General features: G+C 58.9%; 1 protein-coding gene across 4 annotated transcripts; it reads left to right on the top strand.

The window, feature by feature from the left end:
- Window positions 1-407: 407 nt before the first annotated feature.
- VPS28 (VPS28 subunit of ESCRT-I) lies at window positions 408-5361 on the top strand. Of its 4 annotated transcripts, none has more exons than XM_073018527.1 (11): window positions 408-511; window positions 1699-1796; window positions 1993-2063; window positions 2669-2697; window positions 2814-2851; window positions 3094-3183; window positions 3813-3918; window positions 4047-4148; window positions 4594-4647; window positions 4728-4819; window positions 5060-5361. In XM_073018527.1, the coding sequence occupies exons 3-11, from the start codon at window positions 2027-2029 to the stop codon at window positions 5175-5177; spliced, it is 666 nt and encodes a 221-aa protein (XP_072874628.1). In that variant the 5' UTR covers window positions 408-511; window positions 1699-1796; window positions 1993-2026; the 3' UTR covers window positions 5178-5361. The 4 variants fall into 4 exon arrangements, with proteins under 4 accessions (XP_072874628.1, XP_008000123.1, XP_072874627.1 ...); XM_073018526.1 differs by having other exon boundaries at window positions 420-511; window positions 1679-1796; XM_073018528.1 differs by lacking the exon at window positions 408-511 and adding an exon at window positions 752-1361.
- The last annotated feature ends 4388 nt before the right edge of the window (window positions 5362-9749 follow it).

The following is a 9749-nucleotide window of genomic DNA, read 5'->3' as shown; positions in this document are numbered from 1 at the left end:
TCAGGAGATGGAGACCACCCTGGCTAACACGGTGAAACCCCGTCTCTACTAAAAATACAGAAAATTATCCGGGCGCAGTGGCAGCGCCTGTAGTCCCAGCTACTTGGGAGACTGAGGCAGGAGAATGGCGGGAACCCGGGAGGCGGAGCTTGCAGTGAGCCGAGACTGCGCCACCGCACTCCAGCCTGGACGACAGACAGAGCGAGACCGTCTAAATTAATTAATTTAAAAAATGAAGCTGCTGCCTCCCTCCCCGTGGCTGCCTGGCAGGCGGGTGGGCGGCGTAAGACCCGGCTTCGCGTCTGCTGCGCCGGTCCCGTCCCCGGGGCTGCGCCGCTGGGGGGCATGGCCGGAAGCCCGTGCGGGCGCAGGCGTGAGGGCTGAGCGCCGAGCTGCCGATGGGGAGGGTCGCTCCCGGCGCGCGCAGGCGCAGACGTGAGGCGCGAGCGCCGAGTAGCTGATCGAGCGCGCCCCGCCCCCGGCGCCATTTCTCCGACCGCTAGCCGTCCAGGTACCCGGGGCCGGTGGGTGGGGAAGGGGCCGAGTGGGGAGAGGCGATCCCGGCCTGGCACCCTCGGGGCGCGCCTGGGCCCCGGCACAGCCTCGGCTGAGTGCCGCAAAAGTCATGTTATGGGCATGTTTTAGAAACGCTTTTCTTGCTCATTGTTCACTCTGCGAGGTTGCTTTGCACATTCGCTCGTGGCTGCAGAACGTCCTCTTTCGCTGTTGGGCAGAAGCCCCTGCGTGGTTGGGGCGGTTGGCTCCTCGGCCCTCTCCTACCTGGCGGCTCCGTGACGGCTGCCGAGCAGCCATGGTCCCCACCCCGCGGCTCGCAATGGCCTCGACCCCCGGAGAGCTTGACTCAGACGTTCCCTTCACACATGAGCGGCGCTGCTCTTTCCCGGCTCTTCGGCGCGGGCCGCCTTCCCTCCCTTCTGCTCTTCTCCCATCCCCGGTAGCACCGTCCGCTCCCGCAGTTAGCCGGCTCAGCGCTGCCCTCCCGGGCCTCTCCGCCGAGAGCTGCCTGCGCCTGCCCGCCAGGCCCGCTCCCCTCCCTTCTCCCTTCTCCGTCCGAGTTTACCTTACTCTTCCGCCCGCTGGGCCAGAAACAGGCTGTCGTTCGTAACTCCTTTATTTTAATCCTACCTCAGGTCCCTCGGCGGATCTGACGGTTCCACTTACAAAGAGCTGGCCCAGCTTCCGCACTAGGCAGGACCCTCCCACGGGCTCCGCTTCCATTCTTTCTCCCCAGCTCGCTGCCCAACTAGAGGCACCTCTCCGTCTTCATGCCCTAGGACCCCCTCGCTCGAGAAGCTCCACTCTCAGCTTGTTTGTTCCTCCAAGTTCATGCCGACTTAAAGGCGAGCTGTTGAGTTGTTCCTGTGCCCCGAACTCTCTTCCCCGACCACCAAACAGCTGCCTGCCTCCCTCATCAGCTCCCTCATCAGCTCCCTCAACCTCCAGCTTGGACCGCACCCCAAGGCAGCCCCCACCCCGCTGTCCTTAGTGTCCACAGTACCTCAGTTTTTCCTGGCAGCCCCCATAGCACCCTGTGTGTTCACCACTGTTGAGCTCGGGAGAGCTCTTCGTGGCGCCCTGGGTCTCCAGGACCTGGTGCTTAGGGGCTGTCTTTTTTATTGTTTTTTGTTTGTTTGTTTGTTTGTTTGTTTTGAGACAGGGTCTTGCTTTGTCTCCCAGGCTGGAATGCAGTGGCTCAGTCTTGGCTCATTGAAACCTTCACCTCCTGGGTTCAAGCGATTCTCCTGCCTCAGCCTCCTGAGTAGCTGGGATTACAGGTGTGTGACACCACGCCCAGCTAATTTTGTATTTTTAGTAGAGACGGGGTTTCACCATGTTGGCCAGGCTGGTCTCGAACTCCTGACCTCAGGTGATCCACTTGTCTTGGCCTCCCAAAGTGCTGGGATTACAGGTGTGAGTCACCACACCTGGCTTAGGGGCCATCTTTGAGTCGGCCCTGGCTCTGCTCCCCAGGTCTCAGTGCTGTGGCCGCCACAGAGCCTAGAGGATGTTTCACGGGATCCCAGCCACTCCGGGCATAGGAGGTGAGTGTGGCCGGAAGGGCACAGGCTTTCAGCCCCTGCTGCAGGGGCTGATGGGCAGTATTGGGTATTAGGCGTCAGGGGTGGGGAGGCATCTGACCCTGCTCTCATACAGCCTTGGGGGTGGCCAGGGGCTGATGCAGTTTATCACAGGAGCACTGAGGGCCCAGAAACCTTCTCCAGGCAGAACTGGCTTGGTCCTGCTGGGCAGACATGATGAGCTTCAGTGTGGCCAGAACCGTGGGGGTCCTGGGCACCCTGTGTCACCAAACCCAGGGGAGAGGCCGTGTGTGATGAGCCTTGTTGGCACTGCATCATGAGTCACGAGCAGGATGTGGCCACTTGCGCAGGTGACTCGGCCAGGGAGCCGCAGTGGAGCTGGGGAGCTGGGCCTGTCATGCGGCCCCCGGCTTCTTAGAGGTGTTATCCTCAGGTCCCCCCACACACTGATGGGGTGAGGTTGGAACCCCTGTGCTCCAGCTCCCTCTGGGTTCTTTGGGACCCAGCCTGGGAGGCCTCAGGGAGGAACTGAAATAGAGGCTGGGACTGGAGCCTACCCTTGGGTTCCCTTTGGGGCCAGCCTGCCAGCTCTCTGCCTTGTCTTGCAGCCCCTGGGAACAAGCCAGAGCTGTATGAGGTGAGTGGTGGGTGCATACCCGGCCAGCATTGGCCAACAGCAAACACCTGTGTGGCCTTGCCAGGGCTCTGCAGCCCCTGCTGGCACCAGCCCACAGAGCCTGCTCTCTCCGGCAGGAAGTGAAGTTGTACAAGAACGCCCGGGAGCGGGAGAAGTAAGTCTAGCCACCCAGGCTGCCCCAACACACCCATGCGCATCTGGCTGCCCTGGGGCAGCCTCCCCCAGACCCATCCCACACTGAGAGGTGGGAGGATACAGGGTCAGGCTGGGGAACCGTTCCTGAGGCACTCCAGGATGGAGCGAGAGGTGGGCAGAGCTCCCACAGTGGCACCTCTGGGCAGGGGATAGTGCTCTGGGCTTGGCACCCCGGGGCCCGATAGACAGGTGTGTCCTCAGGTACGACAACATGGCAGAGCTGTTCGCGGTGGTGAAAACAATGCAAGCCCTGGAGAAAGCCTACATCAAGGACTGCGTCTCCCCCAGCGAGTAAGAGCCCACGTCCTTGGAGGCCTGCTCCTGCCCTGCCAGGCCTGGGTGCTCCGTAGACAGCAAGAACAGGCGTCTGTCAGGCTGTGAGGTGTCCACCCGTGTGGGGCCCACCCAGCGTGAGGAGGATGCCCCTGGGTCTCAGCCAGGGAAGTCCTGGGGGGTGGGGAGGGAGGCGGCAGAGGGGCAGCCCCTGGGGTGTCATCTGGCCCACTCCCCCACCCTTATCCCCCAGCACAGCCAACCTTAAAAGACGGTCGGGAGGCTTGGGGATGTCTCAGGATGTTTTGGGGGGCTTTGTGCAATGAAGTGACAAGACCCTCACAGGCCGCCACACAGGACCATGAGCTATGGATGGGGCCATCATAACAGAGGGCTGGTTGCTGTCGTTCAGAGGGTGGGCAGGGGTGGGGAGCTGGGGCTTCCACCTGGAGCTGAGCTACAAGCCCCACTACGTGCTCAGGGCCTCGCCCCCCAAAGCTGCTAGCAGTCCCTCCTCCTTGCTCGGCCTGCCTTTGCCTGTTGCCCGGCCCTCTCTGGAAGCTGCTCTGCCTCTGGACCAGCTGAGGGGGCAGGATGAGCTGGGCGATGGTGGTCCCATGCTTGGGCCGCAGCTGACCTCTCCCTAGGTACACGGCAGCCTGCTCCCGGCTCCTGGTGCAGTACAAAGCTGCCTTCAGGCAGGTTCAGGGCTCAGAAATCAGCACTATTGACGAGTTCTGCCGCAAGTTCCGCGTGAGTGCCTGGTCCTTCCACCCCCATGGGACGGGGACTGTCGGGCGTGGGTATGGGGTGCCAGAGGGCTCTGGCCACCTGGGGCTTACTGTCCTGAGAGCCCCAGCACCCATGTCAGCCCCCCACAGCTGGATTGTCCACTGGCCATGGAGCGGATCAAGGAGGACCGACCCATCACCATCAAGGACGACAAGGGCAACCTCAACCGCTGCATTGCTGACGTAGTCTCGGTGCGCCCCAGCCCCCAGGGCTCACAGGGTTAGGAGGGCCGGGGCCGCCCGCTGCAGCTGGGCACAAGGGTAGAGTCCTGGACCACCAGAGCTGGGTAGCACTCTGACTTGTTGGGCGGAAGGGGACCCTTTTAACTAGGGATGAGGGATTGGCAGCCTACGGGGAGGCCCCCCAGGCCACCTGGACTCCTGCTGGGGGGATGAGCACAGTGCGTTCTGGTGGGGTCCTGGCCTCGGGAGATAGTATGTGGGCCCACCCTCCAGTTCCCATGCAGCTGTCTGGGCAGCCAGGACCTCGTTCACTCAGGAGGCCCGCAGGGTTTGGGAGCAGAGTACAGTGAGGAGGCCTAGTGACAGCTGTGGCTGGGAAGGGGTTGGGGCCTGTGAGCTGTGGGGCCACCCCCGCCCCTGAACACGCGAGCCTCATGTGCACACCTGCCCCCAGCTCTTCATCACGGTCATGGACAAGCTGCGCCTGGAGATTCGCGCCATGGATGAGGTGAGGGCATTGGGCTGGCAGGGGGCCTAGGCAGGAGGGGATGGAGCCAGTGTTGGGGTCCCAGCCACTGTGTGTCCCAGATCCAGCCCGACCTGCGAGAGCTGATGGAGACCATGCACCGAATGAGCCACCTCCCGCCCGACTTCGAGGGTCGCCAGACGGTCAGCCAGTGGTGGGTGTCCCTCCCCGCCAGGCAGAGCCCCCGCGGTGCCCCTGAGACCCTCCCTGCCAGGCAGAGTCCCCGCGGTGCCCCTGAGACCCTCCCCGCCAGGCAGAGTCCCCGCGGTGCCCCTGAGACCCTCCCCGCCAGGCAGAGCCCCCGTGGTGCCCCTGAGACCCTCCCCGCCAGGCAGAGCCCCCGCGGTGCCCCTGAGGCTCTGCCCACCCCACATGCCCCGTGCTGCACTCCCAGGCTGCAGACCCTGAGCGGCATGTCGGCATCAGACGAGCTGGACGACTCACAGGTGCGTCAGATGCTGTTTGACCTGGAGTCAGCCTACAATGCCTTCAACCGCTTCCTGCATGCCTGAGCCCGTGGCGCTAGCCCCTGCACGGAAGGGCAGAGTCTGAGGCGATGACTCCTGGTCCCCTATCCGCCACACAGGCCCTGGTCATCCACACAACTCACTGTCTGCAGCTGCCCATCTTGTGTCTGTCTTTGGTGTCAGGACTTTGGGGGCCAGGCCCCTCCCCACAATAAAGATACTCCTGCGACCCCCCTGCCTGGGCGGCTCCCCCAGGCCTGCCTGTGTGTTCTCTCCACCCTCCGGGGACTCTGAGCACACATCCCCTCCGCCTACCCTCCCCCGACCTGTGTGTTCTCTCCACCCTCCGGGGACTCTGAGCACACATCCCCGCTCAGCGGGCCTGCCCTGTGTGTGTGGTGGCCCGGCCCTGGCTCTGTCCCTGCCACTGCGTCCCTCATGGCCTGCGTCACTCGGTGACAGCTGCTTCCCTGGTGGGCTCTGCCTGGGCATGCAGTGCGAGGCAGAGCTGCTTCCACAGCCCCAAGGCCTGGGAAACAGGTCCACCACCTGGCCAGGCGTGGTTCAACTCTGGCCACAGGGGAGGCTGAGACTGCCTGCCATCCCTCCCCACTCCTCCCTGAAGCCCAGGGCAGCACCAGGTTTTCTGAGTGCAATCAGGTCCCAGCGCACCCGGCCAGGCTGGGCTCAGAGGTGGTGCGCTTCATGCTGTCAGCTGCTCCACACCCACCTCTCGTCTCTGGTGACTGCACCCTGGCCCAGGACTCCTGACTTACTGCAGCTCCAGCCAGTGACTCATCGGGTGGAGTTTGTCAAGCCCACCACCAGGGCCTCTCCCCAAGTGCCTCAGCAGAGCCCGAGTCAAGGCCGGGCCTGGTGGGGAGGCAGTGGGTGGTGGACACCGTCCGTTCACAGCGTGTGCCGTGCACCAGCCGCTGCCCCCAGGGAAAGCAGCACACACCACACTTCTGGGTTCCAAGAGCCACGTTCCACATCTTAGCAACTCTGCTGTCAGGACAAGGAACGTGCCAGGGTGTCACTGTAGTGTATTTCTTTCTTAGCGGCTGAGAGCACCAGGATCTCTTGCCATCTGTGGCATGTAGAGCCGATGGAATGAGGTGTGTAGAGAAAGGAAGATGGTGAAAATCGAGTCGCGTGGTATTCCGCGGGGGCTTGGGACGTCGAGCAGGAGGGCATGGAGGAGGCAGGTGGGCTCTGCACGGGCTGTGTGGGGACTGCCTCTCAGACGGCCAAGGGGGGCCATCAAGCAGGATGACAACTTCAGTGGCTGGAGAGGGAGGCTGAATCCCACCAAGAAGCCAGAGGACTGGCCAAGGGCACTGCTCTGGGAAGTGGGAAGAGACTGACCAAGGAGTCAGAGAAGAGCTCCCAGGACAGCAGGATCCAGGGCACCCGGAGGGAGCTGAGGAAGGGTACTGTTGAGTCAGGCCGTGGGGCCTCAGTGTCCTTGACAGGCACACGTGGGTGCAGGGTGCTTCGAGGGAGGACCAGCACCCAGAAACGTGTGTGGCAAGCCGAGCAGATGGCCTGGGTCATTTTGATCTTTTTTTTTTTTGAGGAGTCACTTTCTGTTGCCCAGGCTGGAGTGCAGTGGCACCATCTCGGCTAACTGCAACCTCCACCTCCCGGGTTCAAGCAATTCTCCTGCCTCAGCCTCCTGAGTAGCTGGGATTACAGGGGTGTGCCACCATGCCCGGCTAATTGTGTACTTTCAGTAAAGACAGTTTCTCCATGTTGGTCAGGCTGGTGTCCAACTCCTGGCCTCAGGTGATCGCCTGTCTCACCTCTGAAAGTGCTGGGATTACAGGCACAAGCCACCACGCCCAGCCTGCAATTTTTTTTATTTTACTTTTTATTTTTCTTTATTTTTATTTTTTTTGAGACAGAGTCTTACTCTGTCACCCAGGCTAGAATGCAATGGCATGATCTCAGCTCACTGCAACCTCCGCTTCCCAGGTTAAAGAAATTCTCTTGGCCGGGCGCGGTGGCTCAAGCCTGTAATCCCAGCACTTTGGGAGGCCGAGACGGGTGGATCACGAGGTCAGGAGATCGAGACCATCCTGGCTAACACGGTGAAACCCCATCTCTACTAAAAAATACAAAAAACTAGCTGGGTGAGTTGGCAGGCACCTATAATCCCAGCTACTTGGGAGGCTGAGGCAGGAGAATGGCATAAACCCGGGAGGTGGAGCTTGCAGTGAGCTGAGATTCAGCCACTGTACTCCAGCCCGGGCGACAGAGCGAGACTCCGTCCCCAAAAAAAAAAAAAAAAGAATTTCTCTTGTCTCAGCCTCCCGAGTACTATAGGCACGAGCCACTATGCCTGGCTAGTTTTTGTATTTTTAGTAGAGACGGGGTTTCGCCATGTTGGCCAGGCTGGTCTCGATCTCCTGACCTCAGGTGTTTTGCCCGCCTCGGCCTCCCAAAGTGCTGGGATTACAGGCATGAGCCACCGTGCCCGGCCTGTTTTTTTTTTTTACTGTGATAAAATATAACAAACTTTGCCTTTTTATCTGATTTTAAGTACACAGGTCAGGGCCATTAAGTGTATTTACATTATTGTGCAACCTCATCATCGTCCACCTCCAGAACTTTTCCATCCAAACAAAGTAAAGCTCCATCCCCGTAAAACACTCCTGCGCATTCTCCCCTCCCCATCCCTGGCAGTCACCCTTCTTTCTTTTCTTTTATTATTTATTTATTTATTTATTTTTGAAGCAGTTTGACTCTGTCGTCCAGGGTGGAGTGCAGTTGCACAATCTCAGCTCACTGCAGCCTCCACCTCCCAGGTTCAAGCAATTCTCCTGCCTCAGCCTCCCAAGTAGCTGGGACTACAGGTGCCTGCCACCACGCCCGGCTACTTTTTTGTATTTTTAGTAGAGACAGGGTTTCACTGCATTAGCCAGGATGGTCTCGATCTCCTGACCTTGTGATCTGCCCGCCTCGGCCTTCCAAAGTGCTGGGATTACAGGCGTGAGCAACCGCGCCTGACCTCTTTTTTTTGAGACGGAGTCTCGCTCTGTCGCCTAGGCTAGAGTGCAATGGTGCAATCTCAGCTCACTACCACCTCCGCCTCCGGGGTTCAAGCAATTCTCCTGCCTCAACTTCCTGAGTAGCTCAGATTACAGGCCTGTGCCACCATGCCCAACTGATTGTGTATTTTTAGTAAAAACTGGATTTCTCTGTATTGGTCAGGCTGGTCTCCAACTCCTGACCTCAGGTGATCCGCCTGCCTCGGCCTCCCAAACTACTGGGATTACAGGCATGAGCCACCGTGCCCCGCCTGTTTTATTTTATTTTATTTTTTTAATTTAAATTTAATTTTTTAATTTAAGACGGAGTCTCCCTCTGTTGCCCAGGCTAGAGTGCAATGGCGTGATCTTGGCTCACTGCAACCTCCACCTCCCAGGTTCAAGCAATTCTTTTGCCTCAGCCTCCAAGGTAGCTGAGACTACAGGCGCGAGACACCATGCCCAGCTAATTTTTTTTTTTTTTTTGAGACTAAGTCTCGCTCTGTTGCCCAGGCTGGAGTACAGTGGCGCCATCTCTGCTCACTGCAAGCTCCACCTCCAAGGTTCACGCCATTTTCCTGCCTCAGCCTCCCCAATAGCTGGGACTACAGGCGCCCGCCACCACGCTCGGCTAATTTTTTGTATTTTTAGTAGAGATGGGGTTTCACCGTGTTAGCCAGGATGGTCTCAATCTCCTGACCTCGTGATCTGCCCACTGGCCTCCCAAAGTGCTGGGATTACAGGCATGAACCACCGTGCCCAGCCTATTTTATTTTATTTTTACTGTGATAAAATATAATAAATTTTGCCGTTTTAACTGATTTTAAGTGCACAGTTCAGGGACATGAAGTGTATTTACATTATTGTGCAACCTCACCACCGTCCACCTCCAGAACTTTCCTATCCAAACAAAGTAAAGCTCCATCCCCATAAAACACTCATGCGCATTCTCCCCTCCCCAGCCCTGGCAATCACCCTTCTTTCTTTTCTTTTTTTTCTTTTTTTTTTTTTGAGACAGAGTCTTGCTCTGTTGCCCAGGCTGGAGTGCAGTGGCCAGATCTTGGCTCACTGCAAGCTCCGCCTCCTGGGTTTACGCCATTCTCCTGCCTCAGCCTCCCAAGTAGCTAGGACTACAGGTGCCTGCCACCTCGCCCAGGTAGTTTTTTATTTTTATTTTTTAGTAGAGATGGGGTTTCACCGTGTTAACTAGGATGGTCTCGATCTCCTGACCTCGTGGTCTGCCCACCTCCCAAAGTGCTGGGATTACAGGCTTGAGCCACCGCACCTGGCCTCTTTCCTTTCCTTTCCTTTTTTTTTTTTTTTTTTGAGGAGTTTGGCTCTGTCGCCCAGGCTGGAGTGCAGTGGTGTGATCTCAGCTCACTGCAGCCTCCACCTCCCAAGTTTAAGCGATTCTCCTGCCTCAGCCTCCTGAGTAGCTGGGACTACAGGGGCACGCCACCACGCCCGGCTAAATTTTGTATTTGTTTGTTTTTGAGTTGGAGTTTCGCTCTTGTTGCCCAGGCTGCAGTACAATGGTGCGATCTCGGCTCACTGCAACCTCCGCCTCCCAGGTTCAAGAGTCTCC

This window comes from Chlorocebus sabaeus, chromosome 8 (genome assembly GCF_047675955.1).
Source record: "Chlorocebus sabaeus isolate Y175 chromosome 8, mChlSab1.0.hap1, whole genome shotgun sequence".
NCBI lineage: Eukaryota > Metazoa > Chordata > Mammalia > Primates > Cercopithecidae > Chlorocebus > Chlorocebus sabaeus.
This window is presented reverse-complemented; position numbering and strand designations above follow the sequence as displayed.

Coding starts and splice junctions, on each gene's coding strand:
- VPS28 (XM_073018527.1), top strand. CDS start 2,027: ATGTTTCACGGGATCCCAGCCACTCCGGGCATAGGAG. Junction 2,852..3,093: donor AACGCCCGGGAGCGGGAGAA/GTAAGTCTAGCC, acceptor GTGTGTCCTCAG/GTACGACAACATGGCAGAGC. Junction 4,820..5,059: donor CGCCAGACGGTCAGCCAGTG/GTGGGTGTCCCT, acceptor CTGCACTCCCAG/GCTGCAGACCCTGAGCGGCA.